The 18986-nt window shown below is 33.4% G+C and overlaps 1 protein-coding gene across 2 annotated transcripts in view; it reads left to right on the top strand.

Moving 5' to 3' along the window:
• Window positions 1-12506, top strand: part of LOC123675058 (aryl hydrocarbon receptor) — a 149563-nt gene extending 137057 nt beyond the window's left edge. The window contains exons 3-10 of one of the 2 annotated variants that reach the window (XM_045610298.1): window positions 4047-4147; window positions 4781-4870; window positions 5675-5884; window positions 7212-7399; window positions 7463-7569; window positions 8340-8481; window positions 10449-11280; window positions 11390-11522. In XM_045610298.1, the coding sequence (XP_045466254.1) occupies window positions 4047-4147; window positions 4781-4870; window positions 5675-5884; window positions 7212-7399; window positions 7463-7569; window positions 8340-8481; window positions 10449-11280; window positions 11390-11395 (1676 nt within the window). In that variant the 3' untranslated portion in view covers window positions 11396-11522. Of the gene's footprint in view, window positions 1-4046; window positions 4148-4780; window positions 4871-5674; window positions 5885-7211; window positions 7400-7462; window positions 7570-8339; window positions 8482-10448 lie in introns of both variants that reach the window. The other variant, XM_045610297.1, reaches the window with a different exon arrangement.
• Window positions 12507-18986: the final 6480 nt, after the last annotated feature.

Genomic DNA, 18986 nt, shown 5'->3' with positions numbered 1-18986 from the left:
TAAAGATCCAGCTAGTAAGCTATAATGAATGAATTATAAGTTTTGGTATTTATTGACCCACTCTGTAGCGGAGATTAATAAAGAATTGATAAACTGATAAAAGCATCGCTAAAAGTACGACACACTAGAAACACCCCGTATCTTGAAAACAAATTATGAAACGATTATATTCCTAAAATTATCCAAGGAATCTCTCATTTTCCTCCGTAACTCCAATTTAGGAACATCCAGTATAAGGTAAGAGCAACCGAATTTGTAATAAAAAAATTATTTCGAGTAATTTGGTTTAAACTTCGTTATCAAACTTTTGTTTATCACATTACAGATATGAGTGACGTTGTCGTCAAAAAAATTTTTTCGATTACCCCCCCAAGAAAAAAAAAGATCTACGCCCTAGATAGTTCGCCGAATCTTTCCCGAAATTTTTCCATCGAAAAAACGTAGATTCTTGATAACCCTTTAGCAATTAAAATCACTGCACCATGAACATTATCAAGCAACCTGCGACCCCTAAATTTCCATAAAAGAGAGATTCTACTTTATTAGCACCTGCCACATGCATTCATAAAGCCATTAGCCATTTGATTCGAAAGACAGGTTAACTATGACAGTCTGCCGAATCACCATGATAAAGCAAAATTCCATTCATATACGCTTCTGAACCCACCACCTAAGTGAATAAAACCATTACGAAGGCTTTTTATGGAATAAACATTTGCAGTTGCACCTAGATTGATTCCTGCCACAAAGTTTTTCTGGGGGAATTTACATGGAATGATTGATTGCGCACTGGGATTGATCTTAAAAGTCTGATAATTCCTTGTTCTATTCACTTCGAATAGAAATAAGCATGTGCTGTAGGTAACATATTTATGAATAAGATCATTTTCTATATAAACAAGAGTAGAAAATTCAACAATCGTAAATCACTAACAAATTCTGTACTATGGTTGATAATTTTTTTTTTGGTCGAGCAAGGGCTATTCACAACACTCACTATTATACGTAACCTTCTGTTTTTAAGGTTCCGGCTATCTATTTGTGGATTAACCTCTTGACTCTTTCTGTTTGTTACTCTTTCACCATTTCTATTATGCCGTGTGATTTCTGTGTATACTGTATACCTATGTTTTACACATGAGAGTCCCTTTTTGATATTCGAAATTGAGTTTTATTCAATTTCTGTTAATTCGTAGTTGACCTCTGCGTTGCGCCAAATGAACTACACAAAAAAAGAGATTTGCAATGCAATCAACACCCACCTTGGGTTATCTTTGATAGAAATATTTATAACACCTTTATTGAGATGATGAAAGAATATTCAAAACCCATTAGAAATTTTTGGAATGAATGGATTCGTCTGTATAAATACGGGTTCTAATTTGATTTTTTTAAATTTAATCACATATCAGTTGATGAAGGCAGCCAACACAACACTAGTGATAATATAGAGTTCCTTCACAAGATAAAAAAGGACTGGTGTTGTTAGAACCACAATTAGTAGAATACATACAAATTTTTAGCACTATATCTCCTGAACCATGTGTTTCTTTATAAAACAGTAAATTAAATTGTATACAATTCGAGACCAAAACTAGCTCTGTAGGTAAAATAGTAACCAAGATACGGCCTCTTAAAAATTGACCATTTTTTCTAAAAATCGAGCTATGCTACTAGAATTTGCAGAAAAGCCATCGCTAGCCAAACCGCCGCCCTAACAGAAGTCAACTCTGCAAAATGCAACAAATTAATATATGAACTCCGCATATATTTCTTTAGACTGATAATATAGAGATGGTGAAATGGATTTGTTTCTCCAATATTTTGCATTCCTCTAAGGCCGACAAGCCTGATGAATGTATTAGTTTTAGCGTCAATAACTCAATAATTTATAAGTATAATGCATAATGCGGCACCTTTGATGGCATGCCCCGCTCTAAAAGCCGGTATTTTGCCGACGCGGCATTTTCTACTTTTCCGAAAAATTCCGAATTCCTTGAAGAATGTATCAAACTATTTTTTTTATTTCAACGAATTTCACATATGATTTTTTATACCAAATTAACTAGTATTTGAGCATGGGCGCATTCAAATTTAAAATTATGGTTCATCCGCATCATCCGCTAATAAGGAGGAGGGGGAGTTATTGGGGACATAACCTCCCATTGGCTAAAAAACATTTAAGATTTTGTATTTTCGAAGTGAAGTAACATCAGTTAACCCTAGTCACGCCACTGCAAACGTTGGGCGTAAGCGCATTCGAATTGAAAATAATGATTCATGCGCATCATTCGATTGTTTTACTCAATCATCTTGAAGAAAAATCTGAATATTCGTGCGTAGAATAATCTGAAACCTAAATTCAATTCATATAGTTTATCATTTGTTTATTGGAATTCGATAAATCACGTGAATAACGAATGCCCTTAAAATTTTTGATGCCTTCATCATAATATTTATTTTATTATTAGTTATATTCTATCATTCAATTTCAGCTATCTTTTCCCCTCCAGTTGTTTATTGAAGGAATAACAAATTTTTCTTTCCCTTAAAATACTTTTCATTAAACAAGCGTGGAGTTCTTCACACTCATACTCTCCGAATACAAATTCACCAACCAGCACACCCCTTTCGCTCTGTACAAAAGGTAATTTTGCCGGGGCGGTAAATTCTCATTCGCTATTTTGAATTTCTACACATGTGATTATTGTTGATCAAGCTTGAAATGCCGCTCCTGAATTCTGGTGCCCTAGACGACCTCCTAGCGACGGCCCTGATTTGCGGTCGCACAGAAAAGCATGACCAATTTTTTTTTTATTACTCAATTTGATCTGTACTCTTATGGTCTTTAGCCCGAAACCTTGTCAGGATTGTCCGATATGATTTTACGATTGGAAATTGTGAAATCTGAGGCCAGAAATGTTCACATTTCAAAATTGATCACAAAGCTTTCTATATTTTCAGTATACTTGGAAGCAAATGTACTTAGTTAAATATGACTCTAATCAAACTGGAATATGCGAATAACAAGAGAATTGAACCCTTTTTTGGAGTTCTAAAAGATATTGAGACCTTTGTCTGAGAGATATAGGATCCGTCACTCCCTGATTTAGTTGTTGTTAGGCAACACAACTTACACCAATATGAAATTGGGTTTGTCGATTCATTGAGTTATTTCGAATACCAGCGTATTCCCACGAAATTATTCTTCGTTCTTCAAGTCTAGAGAGGACAATCTAATTGATTTAAAAAATTAATTGATATGAGTAGTCGTATTCCTCAATTTATTGTTCGAACTTTTGAAAGTATCACAACTATACCTAGGTATTTGATGTCCAATACCTACCTGATTTCAATCCTATATTTACGTCTTGTAGGATTTGATATAACTTGAAGTTTTAAGTAATGAATTTTGAAATTCTGATGCAAAAAATTCCAGGTACGCCTTGTACCATGATTCAATCATAAATACAAATTAAAATTTAACTTTTAATATTCACCTTTGATATAACTGAACTTGAATAGGTATGTGTTAAATTATTTATTTCTTCCGTGAATAGAAATAAGTTTGAAACTTTGATGTTATCGTTTTGGTATCACGAATTTGGAATTGTGTACCTACATTTATTATTGAAGAATTATAAAACATGTTTTACTACACAGGGAAATGAGATTTATATCGAATAGCAATTTGTTTCGATATAGAATATTATTTACAATAGTAAATAAGCAACAAAATCAATACAAATTGAAAAATAAGGTAAATACATGAAGAGGAAATTCACATTATTCTTATAAGGCTTAAGATTGTTAAACATCTCTCTCATCCTCTTTTCACAAACTATAATGTTTTGTACTTCTGAAATCTCATAGTAATGGTACCTACCAAAATGAGATAAAATAGTCACAAATGCATATGCTGTCAGGCCCATACACATTATTTGTGACTCTAGTTTCGAGACTCCTCTCGAAACTATTTAATATCAAATGGAGACTTACCATCAGTAATTATTTGAATAAATAATTAATCAAATTTTTTATTGCAGTGGTCATGCACAAAGAAAAAGACGACGGAGGTGGCTTACATCGGTCCAGAGATCTCACTGCTTTCGATCATACACCATTGGATGGGGAAATGTTTCTTCAGGTTTGTGTTGAATAATGTTTTAATAACTCACTAAAAGCAAGATTAAATTTAGAACATGTTACCTATAACAGTCGAGATAACAGTTTATTATTTAGGTAATATACCTTTTCCTGAGCCAATACCACCAAATTATTTTATTTTTGCCTTGATATTCTTGAGCTGATATTTATTCGAAAATTTATAGTAACAAATAACTAGGTGAAATATTTATTATCGATTATTCATTTGAATGTTTTGTCAATTTGACCTTCATATTATAGAAAACGTTCAGCAAGTTTTCTCAATATAATGATAACAATAACTATTAATAAATTTTCACTAATTATACCATGTTCATCTATAAAGCTTATTGTACAATTTTCAGAGAATCGATGATGAATACAATTCATTTTATTCCAATTGAGTGGTTATTCATTCACAAACAATAATTAGGTACACTATAAGGACATCAAGTATTTTGTGAGAGAAATGATTGAAATGAAATATTGAGTTAGACAAAGTATCTATTTATCTGCAAATTTATTTCCAACTGTTCCCAACAATTTATGCTGATCATATCTGAATGAGCACAATTTCTCATATTCATATATACGAAGTAAATGGTAGGTTTACATAGATTTTTTATCATTCCAGGCTCTAAATGGGTTTCTGATGATTCTAACATGTGAAGGTGAAGTTTTTTTTGCAACGCACAGTATAGAAGGATATTTAGGATTTCACCAGGTGAGCAGTTTAGAATGATTTTAGCTTAATAGTTTACGATTGTGATAGACGAATAAAACAGAACGTGTTTAGAAGACCTACATATCTGCCTGCTGACGAATATTCAAACCATAATTAGGAAAAGTATCAGTGAAATTACTTTTAATTAGATTCAAAATGAAAGATACTTCAAGGCTTTTTCATTTTTTGTATACAAACTTAACTGCAAATGAAAATTAAACAGATGCATTTTCATCGAATATAATGAATCCTTAAAAATTAAAGGTTTTCGAATTGAAATATGAGGAAAGGATTGTAATTAGCTTTTAGCAGTGTTTTCAGAAATCATAAATTACTCCACACAGTTATAAATAGCAGTTTTTCCTCATTTAAAGTTCTTCCTCGATAACTCTTAAAGTCATTTTAGGTATAGGGTATACTTGAAAACTCGAAACCCGCTTTTTTAAACGTTAAATTGAATGAAATAATAAAAAATAGGGGTTCTAATTTGAAAATCTTGTGTTTTGATGAATTTGAGTTGTCCAAGTTCATGATCTTCTGATAAACACCCTGTACATATTTGGTCCAAACCACAAACGGTTTGATCCAAGTATTCGCAGAATCGAAAATAAAAAAAGTTTTTTTGGAAAAAACTTTTTCTGCAGATATATTCAAAAAAATGTGAGTCCCCGTCGCCACTATTTTTTTCAAATAAATCCCAAAGTTATAATATCATGGAAACTGAGTCAATGAACGAGCTCCCAAATACATATTAAAAATCGAATTCTTCTATCTGAATGTTTGAATGATTCTTATATTTTACAGTCGGACATAGTCCACCAATCAGTATACGAATTAGTACATTCTGAGGATCGAGAGGAGCTCCAAAGGCAGCTTATGTGGAATTCCTTTCTTCCACCAGAATCTGGAAATATGGGTCTTCAAGATGTTTTGTTGCCAGAACATTGCAATTTATTAGAAAGAAGTTTTACGGTGCGCTTCCGCTGTTTATTAGATAATACTTCCGGTTTTTTGGTGAGTATATTTCAAGATTTTTAAATATCTTTTTCAACTAAGTATATCTACCTAAATGAATTACATGAAGATATGAGTTAATTATTAATGAGTTAGAAATTCCAAAAAATTCGAGTTAGAAATCATGTTTGGAGTAGACTGGGTACGGTTGAAACAATTTAGCTCTAATCTCCCATAGCATAAGGAAAATTGAACATATGAGATCCTCTGGAATCCCAATTACTACAAAACATAATAAAGATATCCTTTTGTGCACTCTGAGCACTTGAGCCCACAGGTTATAACCTGTGCATTGTACACGTTTTTCCCCAACCAATATGGACGAAATACTCTTCTTTTTCTTCTCAAAACGATGAATAATATGAGTCGGTTTTCTTCTCGTTTTCGGTATTTCTTTTAGTCTTTCCTCCATATTTTCTAAGCTTGATCAATATTAACTCGTAACAATTTGTATTTGTTTTCATTTCTCAAAATTTTTTTTGTGTGAGTATCTGTATAGATTGTAGACTCTCTTATTTGATGTTTCTCTGGAAGGAGTTTTAGATAACGGCCATACTTTTTTGTTTTCGGTAAATATACAAATGGTGGACTAAAAAGACCTGCAGATATTACTGTGTGCCTAAGAGCCTTAAGTCCCATAGCTGGTTATTCATCTTTACCAGATGTGCAGATGCAATAGTGCAATACTGTGATGATTTTCTTGAAGAATCTCCTATTTTTACATCCTCATGTTTTTCGCTTGAAGTCAAATCTACCTGTCGCCATAAAGTCCTTTCTCTAATTCTGTGGTTATTCCGTTCATTCTTCCACATCTTGTAGAACAAAATCGTGCGAGAATATATCAGAAACGCACAGTTTTCATGGTTATATTTTATTATTCTATGTTGGCACTCCGAACTTTCCGCTACGGCTTTATCTGTCAATTCATCAAATTGCCTTAAAGAAATCAGTTCTACCAACCAACATTTTTCAATGCAAAAATCACTAAATTATATTTATGGAAATATTTCATTAATTTCAATGAAAATGCAATGAATTAGAGAAAATAATGTATACTACTCGTACAGAAGGCTCATTCTACCACTCGTTCATTCCAAAACTCGCCACTTCGTGGCTCGTTTTTGAATTTTGAACTCGTGGAAGAATATCAATGCCTTCTGCACTAGTATTATAAATAACTATTCTGTACCTACCCTTGGCATCTTAAAAAAAAAAGATTAATAAACAACAAAAGATCAAATAATAAAATTGTTTTAATCGTATTCATGTTTTCGAAACGAATCGTCTATGAAATCTGATGAGTTGAGTTAATATGTGATTTTTTCAGCGTTTAGACATTAGAGGTAGAGTCAAAGTCCTCCATGGTCAAAATCGTAAATTAGAAGAGCCACCTTTAGCCCTCTTCGCGATTTGCACTCCATTTGGACCGCCGTCGTTATTAGAAATTCCACAAAAAGAAGTCATGTTCAAAAGTAAGCATAAGTTGGATCTCTCGCTGGTTTCGATGGATCAAAGGTAAGAGTAAGATACACGAAGACTGAGAAGGGATAGATTGATCTTATTCCAAAAACTTTCCAGGGGTAAAATGTTACTAGGATATTCAGATTCTGAACTCGCCAACATGGGTGGCTACGATTTGGTTCACTATGATGATTTGGCCTATGTGGCGAGTGCACACCAAGAACGTAAGTATACACTTCCATTTTTGGTTCCATAAATCTGGCCGTTCGAAATTTTGTGTTTCTGTTTATTTCAAAACTGCAGATTCGATCGAGATGAAACTTTGCATTTTGATGTAAAATTTCGAGATTCGTGATGACCGTGTTACTAAAACCATACAAATTCAGAAGAATATCGAAAAAAAATTACTCAAACTTTAGTGATCACAAAATATACGGAAATTTTGGGTGTTGATATGAAATAATAATTTCAAACTTTTCAAAGTAAAGGTTCTTCAGAACCCTAAAACAGATCCCACATTCAAAATTTCAATCAATATCGAGATCAAAACCATAGAAAATTCAAAAAGAGTATTGTAAAAGGAATACCGCAAATTTCTGTGATAACAAATTCGATCATTTTGAAATTTTGCAGTGTCTTTATGAAATACCTCTGCGATGTAAATTTTTTATTCTTCAAATAAACTCATTTATTCATTCAATAACAGTCTCAAGCTGCGTGCAAAATTTAGTGTTGACAGCGTCGTCAAAACAGCAGCCAATGTGCTCAAAGACAACATTGTATATATGAGATATGATTTATTAGTTACATCCTATATATTGTTCTTTGGCATCCAAGGGCGCAATAGGCGCATTTTCGAATGAGCTCTCAAAAGCTCCTGACTTCACGACGGTGCTTTCCTAATTCTTTAATAATACCTGTTCTAAATTGTATACGATTATTTCATTGAACATGTTATTTCAAGTTTTCATGATGGTTTTCTATTTTATTTCAGTTCTCAAGACAGGTGCTTCAGGAATGATCGCATATAGAATCCAAACCAAAGATAGACAATGGCAATGGCTCCAAACCAGCTCAAGACTTGTGTACAAAAATTCTAAACCTGATTTCGTGATAAGCACACATCGTCCTCTTATGTGAGTATATCTAATTTGTAATTTGGCGGAATCGCCTTTTATAATCTTGTGAAGCAGAAAATATATTCCGCCAATTGCTGAAGGGTCTATTATCTCAACTTGGAGTAAGTTACGAAAAGGAAAAAGTACTCTAGGAAATTATTGCATTTCAAATATACTGATATTTTGATAGCACTACGATAATCGATTTGGATTCGATTATATTATTCATTCCATTCTGATCTTTCGGTTGTTTAGTCCGTCGTTTTTTAAATGATCAAATAATTAAATGAGTTGCAGCTAATAGAAAATTTGTAGTTTTTCCAGAAAATGATAGAACTTGTTTTGCTCTACGAATTCGTTAAATTAATGAATTTCCCACCAACTATTAATTTTTTGAAATACATGAAATTCAGCGATTGTAAATCGATCTTCGAAATAGATATTCATAATACAATGCAGAAGATATTGATATTCTTCCACAGATTTTATCCAATGGACTTCATCGGATTTTATTCCTCACCTTATAAAAATGCAACGAAATTTCAAATATTTCAAACTAGAAAAAGTTTCATAGGGAATGGTTGACTCTAGACAGAGGGTTAGACAATTTGTCTGTGAACTGTACCTACCTAAATAATCTACATTTCCACTCTTGTCAAACATATATAAGAAATATATTTTCTCTAATTCTGTGGTTATTCCGTTCATTCTTCCACATCTTGTAGAACAAAATCGTGCGAGAATATATCAGAAACGCACAGTTTTCATGGTTATATTTTATTATTCTATGTTGGCACTCCGAACTTTCCGCTACGGCTTTATCTGTCAATTCATCAATTTGCATTAAAGAAATCAGTTCTGCCAACCAACATTTTTCAATGCAAAAATCACTAAATTACATTTATGGTAATATTTCATTAATTTCAATCAAAATGCAATGAATTAGAGAAAATAATGTATAATACTCGTACAGAAGGCTCATTCTACCACTCGTTCATTCCAAAACTCGCCACTTCGTGGCTCGTTTTTGAATTTTGAACTCGTGGAAGAATATCAATGCCTTCTGCACTTGTATTATAAATAACTATGATGTTACTGCTCCTCCTAAAGATTCAAACATTGTTCATTGATTCCTCCGTTTCATTTTTTCCTTTTTTTCATTAATTCCTTCATCTTTCATATCACTGTTTTATCATTATAACTCGCTCACTTCAGCTCCAAAGCAGGATCCAAAAGCTTGGCTGCCTTTGTTATTTGTGTTGCAGCTGGCATATTAAATCAGGCGCACAATCCTATGTAAGAAGACCCTTGAAAATGAACAATACCTAGTTTTGGCAGCTATTCTGTTGAGAGAGGAAAATTAATGAACCTTTATTTTTTCATCCATCAATTATGTTTCCTGAATATCGTAAAATATTCTTTTATTAAATATTTTGTGAAATATGTGAATATATGACGAAATATATTGTGAAATTTCTATTTATTTTTTTCAATGGAGTATCTTCATCAATCAAAGTTCTTTTTTTGTCATTCGCCATACATACTTTATATAGTTCATAACTCTTAAATATTATCACTAGCCTGACTAACCCCAGGTTGAATTTCTAGGTTAGCCACTGGTTGAAGTTGAAGGACGAAATTTATGTTTCATCAAGTTTCAAATATTTACATAGAAAAAAGTAGACATAGTCATAAATTAGGATTGAATATTTTTCGGATAAATGGAAGCTTTAAAAAAAAATACTGAAACGCAAAAAATTAATTTCACCATTCCCGTCCAGTATTGCCCTCGGAAACTAAGAACGGGCGCATGATATTTGATAGGTACAAAAACCTGTACCAAGGTTGATAATTACGAATTTTGGGTAGAACTATGATTGAAATAGTAACCTTCACAAAAATTTCAATATCATCAATCTAACCTTGAAGACCAAGATTTTTTTTGTGCCTATTGAAAAAAACTGAATAACGTTTACTTTTTTCAGGGAAGAAGAGGGCCGAGATTTACTAGGAAAACGGACGATGGACTTCAAGGTGAGCTACTTGGATGCTGGTCTTCCAAACAACTACTTCACAGAATCCGATCAAATATTGAGCAGCGCATCTAACGTGACTTCCCACAGTGTTCCCGTCGTTCCCTCAAGAGTGAACAAACGTTACAAAACGCAGCTCAGGGACTTTTTGTCCACTTGTCGGACGAAACGCAAACTTTCTCATACCTCAAACGGCCAAGTGACCCCACCATCGAACAACTCCGTTTCAACAGCGGTAGTGCCGCCAATGCCTGCTGTTGAATACATCGCATCAGATGGTTGTTCGGCTGCTTACAACATGTATGCTTCCCCATATTCCACGCCATCCTCGGATCATAGTCTGCCATACATGGGTCACACAAATTTTCAGCACACTCTTTACCCTAGTCCAGCTGCCTTAGAAAACCGGTACCTTACAGCGACCGATAACTTATTTCATCAATATAGACCGCTGAGCACTTACTATCCAGATTATCACCACACCACAGCATCAACCCCATATGTTGGAAACAGCTTCTTGGATATGTCGTCTAGAACAACATCGGTTCCTACTTACGACCATGCATCATCAGCTTCCTCTCACCACTCTTCTTACCGGACTACCGTTATGCCAGTGGATGAAAAGTTGTACCCTTGTCCTCAAGTGTTAGATTCCACGTCAAACAAATACCCTCCTTACATGGACAGTTCTAGAGGATATGTAGTAGCTGGTTCTGCAAAATGCCTGGACGTCAGTTGGCCTTATTCAGTGAGTCCATCGTCAGGGATCATTCAACCTGTACAGGTAGTTAGCACACAATTGGATTTAGCTCAAAAGCCATGTGGAAAGCTCTCTAAACATTCCTCCATTGATGGCATATCCCCAAACCACTCATCTCCCCCTCTATCGGCAGGTCTAATAACTCCCAAAATGGAAGATGTTAAAACCGATGGATCTTTGCTTCAAACAGACAACTCTCATCATATTGCAATGAACCAAAACTCTGTAACTCCTCAACATTTCTCGCCGATCCTCACCAGTGTTTCAGAGGTTCCAAGGCAAACCGTTTTGATGTGGGGTTCAAACCACATAGCACCTGGGAATAACCGATCTCCATCAACAAGCCATGGATATTCAACACCACAACCCTCAGATACTTGTGATTCTTTAGCGAATATGACGGACATTGGTAACACAGATATGTGTAAGTGGAACGGGGAATCCAATAAGACTGATACATCAATGCAAAATGTAGAACCTGAAAGTCCACAACAGCATCATTCGAACCACCACAATAACCATCACAATAATAGGGTGGTTATGGTTCTATGATGAATAGTATACATACAAATTGTAAATATGTCATTGATAATATCAAAGAGCGTGCAAATACTTCTATTCGACACATGTTACCTTTTCCAGAAAGAAATGTAAAAAACTTGTTTTTTCTGTAAAAAATATTGGCCTTTGTCGTATCAGAATCAGATTTTCTTGTCTGTATATCATGAAGGTTGTCGAAGAAGAGTAAGTTTTATTCTTAACTTTTGGTATAAGAAGATTAAAGCCTATATCACATGAATTTACCGAAACATATCTTCCTGCAAATGTATTTTGTTGTCGTTGTCTTCGAATTTAGAATTTCCAATTGTATTTAGAGATACTGAGATATTTGTAAACAAAGAATAAAATTCGTTTTTACTCAATTAGAAGGGTAACTTATAAGAGTGAAACTGAAGCATCATTCCATTTCTTGTTTCTTTTACAGTGAACCTATGCTAGTCATTGAAATGTTTATTTATATAATAATATATTGTTATACGAAATGAGTCGCAGTAGTAGATCAAACTGGTAGTTCAAATTTTCGATTTTTCATACGAATATTAATGTCTGATGTTCTTATTTTGCCGAATGTAAAAAAAATTCAGTTTTGAAATATTGTACAATAAAGATTTAATATAAATATTCTATTAGCTGAATGTACTGTGTATGAAAAATATATGAAATATTTAAATAAATGAAAAGTTATATTATATAGTCCAGGTTTTTGAATTAAATTTTTCATAGGGGGACAATGTTCCATCTAAAATATTGCTTCTTGGGAGCAGTACAATTTCAGCAAAATATGATTCCAGATGGTACTTAGTACTTAGGTGAACCATTGTCAATGGAAAAGCCTGAAAAATCAGCAATATCTTCCGATATTTGAAGTAGGTATACTTTTAATCCAAAAGATCATTAATTATTCTGTCGATATATATGTATTTTATTTCAAATATTTGAAAAAATGCATTATTACATATACGGAAATAGTTGCGGATATCATAATTAAAGGCAATCAATCGATAGTGGAAGAAATAGTTCGTGTAAGGAACCATATTTTCACGATTGTATCGAGGAAAAACATTGAATTTCCATTCAAAATTAATGTTCCTAAAAAAATTCCTTCAATAAATGTAGGATAAAATGAGTATGTAAAATATACTTTCAGCGATGATTGATTACCGTGGAAATCAAACATATGTTATTCTATGGTTAATATTTTATCTCAGCGATATTTTTTGTTTTTTAAATATATGTAGATACTAGATTAATTGACCTGATATTTGTCGTTAGTACGATGATTTAGCAAATATTTACTTTCTCACACTAATGCGCGAATTCGAAAAGGAAAAATAAAGTGAATTGGCTAGGAGACAAGACAAGTGCTCTTATCTAAATAACATCAGAGGGAGTATTAACTATCCACCATTTTGGTGATTATCACTAGGTATTAATTAAAAATTAAAATTTCTAAAAATATTTATATTCCTTCCAATATTGTTGGAGTAGAAAATTTAGAGAGTTAGAAAATTTCTATTTTTTTTTTAAGTTAATGACTATTTTTGACAAAATTAATTATATAAAGTTTAGAAGTTTTTTTAATTGAAATATATGGTATTGGATTCAACGAAAATTTCCTCTAGACAATGTATGAGATAGTTTCCTATCAGGAACACAAAATAAGTGAATTATTGATGATCATTTTACTCGATACATTTTAAAACGAACATTTATTTTTGCTACCAGCGTTTACTTTCAACCCTTTTCTCGCACGCATTTTGAGTCGCAGAGTCACTTTTCCACACGCAAATATTGAAAAGTCTATTTCATGAGCTGTGGAGACAATGATATTGTTCCTTACTTTTGCAGAAAGTTTTTTTTCCGCACTCAAAGGCAGTTTCGTGAAGGAACGTACCACTTTCCGCACTTGTAAGAAAATAACTATAACCTGTTGTCACACTGACAAAATTATGTTTATTTCAAATCTGTATTTCAATTTGATTGGTGATTGAGGAACCTATGCTATTCATTATATTACCAAAAAGGGAATCATTTAATATTTTCAAGTCAATCTGATAATTTCTTCAAAATTATTCCATAGTGAAATAGCATTGAATGGTTGGATAGGTTTCATTGAGTATCTTAGTAGATTGCGGGTTTCGTAAAATTATTAAAGTGGTGATTGATGATCATTTTTGTTTCTGCCATAGATTTATAATTCAAATCTACAAGTTGATCGGTCGGACAGTTTTGTCAAAACTCAAAACATTAATCCCTGATACTAAAATATGTATGTATTATGTAAAAGATCTGTGAAATGAATGGAAACTAATTCGAATATCAATACGAAATAACTAATTTAAAATACAAAGTCTTTCCCGAAATATTTATTAATTCGTTTCTGTTCCTTATTTATTTCTGTATTTTTGGATGCGCTGATGGAGGAATAAAGTCAAGTCCACTTCGATTTTTCGACGTAAGAGTAGGTACTGATATAAAAATTGAAACCACAACCCATTCTGGATATTCTCCTTCAGATGCTTTATAATTGTATACATTTGAAGTGCTTTGATCCTAAATTAGTAGTTGGAAATGGTGAATGGTGTTTGTATCTTACTTCCTGGAATCTTTTATGAATGGAATTATGGAATTGGCCTGAAATACATTTTCTTGTTTATTTGTTAGTTTTCAGAGATCACATGTAGATACTTTTATTTTACTCTCTTGCGCCTTGTTTCAATGAAGTCCAAATTCATAAAACTTGTTCTTTGAAGTATTTACTTCAACTTACTTCACTTATTATTTTGTGACTGAATAATTTCCATGCTCGAATTCTGATCCAATGTAAGACGATAAATTATCAGGCTAGATGATATGAGGCCAATCAAATTCGTTTAACATATTTTTGTTCTAGGGAATAACATTTTGCCTAAATTTTTGTTATTTTCCAATATTCGCCAAGATTGGACTAGAACAATAAATTAGGCCAACTAACTGATGAAGATAATTCATCCCTCTGTACACGATAACTTTCGTTGAGAGTTCAAATATCTCAGATATCAATCTTTCAGATTCCAATGAATTTTTATGTATAGAATATAGATATATAAAGTTCATCGAGAAAGGACGTCATTTTCAAGGGGTTCCGAGTTAATTGCAAGAAAACGCAGTATTCATTTTTTTTTAAATTGTGTAAATGTTCATGGAAATATTGATTTCACCCGAAATAAGTAAATTTGGAGGCAGAATTTTGCGAGGAATTTTTTCTATTATTATATAAATATTGGATCTAAAGGGAAAAATTGAATCTTCCATGCATTTATTATTTTTAAATGCTCCTTCGTTTTCTGAAAGAAATGTATTCAAAAAGACTCATTCATTCATAATATTTTTTTGAAAGTATTATACGTCAGTTTGAGAATCACCGCATTCAGAAGGTACAAAATTTTTATTGTCGTTTCGTGTTTCCAATGAGAAAATATGATCCTGTCTCTCATAAACTCAGAGAATTGGATTGGCTTCAAATGTTGTTCGAAGAAAATAAAATTTTTTTTTCCTATATAAAATAATCAAATACAAGATTTGCCGAGGCGCCAAATTGTAGGGACGCAAAGTCAGTTAATAAAACAAGTCTTTTTGAACTTTAAGAATTACGTCTCATTTTTACTATAAATTCATAAATAGATCGCCGTCTTTCAAACAATGTAAGACGTTTTTTATGAAATCGACAAAACGTTTGATAAGTTTGACAAGGAGATTTTAAGTTAAAAAAAAGCGATTACATATGAAAATAAAAAGATTCCTGAGAAGAATAACAGAAGCTCCTTTGATGAAAATTCATATAAATTATTTTTATTATTATTTTGCCGGGGCGCTGAAATATCTGGCGGCGGCCCTGGTCACCACTCCACCAATGGTGTTTCCAGTTGTCATTTTCCTGCAAAAAGAAATATTTCTGTCTCATTTCTCTTTTCATAATTTATAATTGAAATAACTGAGAAAAATGTATTCAGGATTCATTTTGATAATTACTTCCAGTAAAATCAAAAATTTTGAAACGCTTGTGAAAAAGCAAGTTGGAAGGAGTAGGATATCCAGTATGGTACGATAGTACTATCGCGATACTTACTATTACCGTGAGAAAGAGCCTCAATTTATCTTACATTCTAACTTCTAACTGCAACTGCATCTAAATTAATGAATTGGTTGAGGCGTTGGCGGACTGCGAACATCAAGCTTGTTAGTATAAGGGACGATTTCCAAAAATACCCGAAAGAACAAGTAAAATTGCATCTAAACGTATCAAAATTACTTAGTCCGAGCAGAATAATATACAAATTTACATTATAAGTTGTTAGCTAGGAGCAACGACTAAACAATCAGGAATTTGCAAATAAATGAAAAGAGATTCCTAAAATTCTCTAGAAAAAAGTAATGATGGCAAATTAACTACCTTATTTACTGTGTTATTCAGGCATCAGCACTGAGCAATTATCTTTTTGTATTATAGTGATTTGAATAATTCTTAACACTCAAATCGTAAAATTCTCTATAAACGCTGACTGATGATTAGTTTCTTTGTCCATGTTTGGAATCGTATGAATAATTTGCAATCAGAACATTTATCCATCGCAAAATCAACGTCAGCCCTACGCAATGGAATTTTACCTATGGTTATTTCCAGGGCACAAACTTCTCGAAAAAAAATTGAAAAATTCAATTTGATCTTTCGTGGACATACATGAAGGCTATTCCTAATTTGGAGGTACAAATGAAAATGGCAGATTCCATGGTTAAAAAAAACTCCTGTTGATGTTATTTACCTGGACTTCTCGGGGGCGTTTGACAGGGTGCCGTTCAGGAGACTTATTGCGAAGTTGGGAAGATTCGGGATGAGAGGTGCACTTCTAGAATGGATTCGAGCATTCCTGAGGGGAAGAGAGTTCTTTGTCAGGGTTTCTGGATCTGTTTCCACTATCAGACGTGTAGCTAGTGGGGTACCTCAGGGATCCAACTTTTTTTAGAGTTCTGACAAGATCAACATCTGGATGGGTGTCGCTGAATAGACTTGAAGTTTTCAGGGTAGGTATAACAAATTCCCTCAATAAGTTCCATCATGCCTAACCAGTAAATGAGTAAAACCACATTTTTCATTAAAAATTCAATTCTATTCGCCAACATAGTCACCTTCAAGAGTGATACATGTCACGGGCGTAGCCAGGGGGGGGGGTTTTGGGGGTTCAAACCCCCCCCGAAATGTTGTGTTGAAGATGTCAAAAACTCTTATTTGTTCTTCAAAATCTCGAAAATATTTTTTAATGGAATTTGTAAAAAGTGAATGAAATTATCACTCTCAGTTCAATTAATTTGTAATGTGAAATTTGAATTGAATTACCTCTACGTAATCCAGTAAATTGGTGCTCACATGTGCCCCTCAAAGGAAAGTTATGGGTTAGTTTGATTTTTTCGATCGTATGTAACGGGTGTTTTTTTTCGAGGTATATAACTTTAAGTTGGCATTACTGTTCAAGATGGCGACCGATTTAACAGCTGTCAAGTGATTTATTCTCAGTTCGGTTTGGCAATTCATCATGAATAGACTCACGCCTGAACAACGCTTGCAAATAGTGCAATTTCATTTCGAAAATAATGGTTCTGTGCGGAATACGTATCGCGCACTACGTCCATTAGCGATGAAGCGCACTTCTGGTTGAATGGCTACGTCAACAAACAAAACTGCCGCATTTGGAGTGAAGCTAATCTTCAAGTGTATGTCGAAACACCGTTACATCCAGAAAAACTGACTGTTTGGTGCGCTTTATGGGCTGGTGGAATCATTGGTCTGTACTTCTTCAAAAACGATGATGGCCAGAACGTAACATTCAATGGTGATCGGTATAGGGCCATGATTACTAACTTTTTCATTCCTGAATTGAACAACCATGATGTCCAGGAGCTGTGGTTCCAACAAGACGACGCAACATGTCACACAGCTCGTGCCACAATCGATTTATTGGAAGACACGTTTGGTGACCGCCTAATTTCACGTTTTGGACCAATAGGCCTCCAAGATCTTGTGATTTGACACCGCTAGACTACTTTCTGTGGGGCTATGTGATGTCATTGGTCCATGCGGATAAGCCACAAACCTTGACCATTTGGAAGACAACATTCGCCGTGTTATTGCCGATATACGGCCACAAATGTTGGAAAAGTCATCGAAAATTGGACGTCCAGATTGGACTACATCCGAGCCATATGCCAGAAATCATATTTAAAATGTAATGCCACAAGATTATCTTGCGGATAAATAAAATTCATGTCAATCGAATAATCCATCGTTGTTTTATTGCAATTTAAAGTTCTATAGCTCTAAAAAAAAACACCCTTTATTTTTTTGGGTTGTGACTCCGAATCTGAGGTTTAGCACCAAAATTCTGTAACGGAACATTAAAAAAAAATACAAAAAAATTTAATATCCTGACGTGTTCTTCCATAAAGTTTTTTGTCCGAAAAACCTGGCTCAAACGATAGTTCAAAATTGGCGTATTATATCTATCTCTGCTAAAACTCAGTTGATGGGGTAGTTTTAATTTCTTCGATTTATTATCTCTGTTTCTGGGGTACAGAATTCGAATCTGAAGTTTGCCACCAAAATTTCATGATAAAACATTGAAAAAAATGCAAAAAAGGTGATAACTATCATTTTTTACCGGTTTTTTGCATATAAACTTTCTACTCATAAATTTGAATTTGAGTACTCTGTTGTATAAATACTACGACGGTATTTTTTTCCTAAATATATTTATAGGAATCGATGTAGAGAAATAAACTAAATTTCAAAAAGTGATTTTGAAAATGCTTTTTTTCTCAAAACATACTTGAAAAATAAAACTAGTGAAAATAGACTGAATGGGTTGGCTCTTTTAAAGTTGATATATTTAAAAAGAAAAACATAAGATTTTTTTATAATATGTAAAAACCCCCCCCGAAACTGAAACCTGGCTACGCCCGTGATACATGTATTCCAATACTCCTCTAACTTTTGAATACCTTTTCTTCAGAAAGATTCGTCTTTACTTTCGAAATTAGCTTCACTCTCGACAATAACTGCTAAAACTAAATTACTTTCTTTGGAGCACCTTTTAAGTGTTGTCGATGTAGCAGAGTCTGAATCTGAACACTTAGGC

This window comes from Harmonia axyridis, chromosome 3, assembly GCF_914767665.1.
Source record: "Harmonia axyridis chromosome 3, icHarAxyr1.1, whole genome shotgun sequence".
Taxonomy (NCBI): Eukaryota; Metazoa; Arthropoda; class Insecta; order Coleoptera; family Coccinellidae; genus Harmonia; species Harmonia axyridis.
The sequence above is the reverse complement of the archived record's forward strand: the minus strand, read 5'-3'. Positions and strand labels throughout refer to the sequence as shown.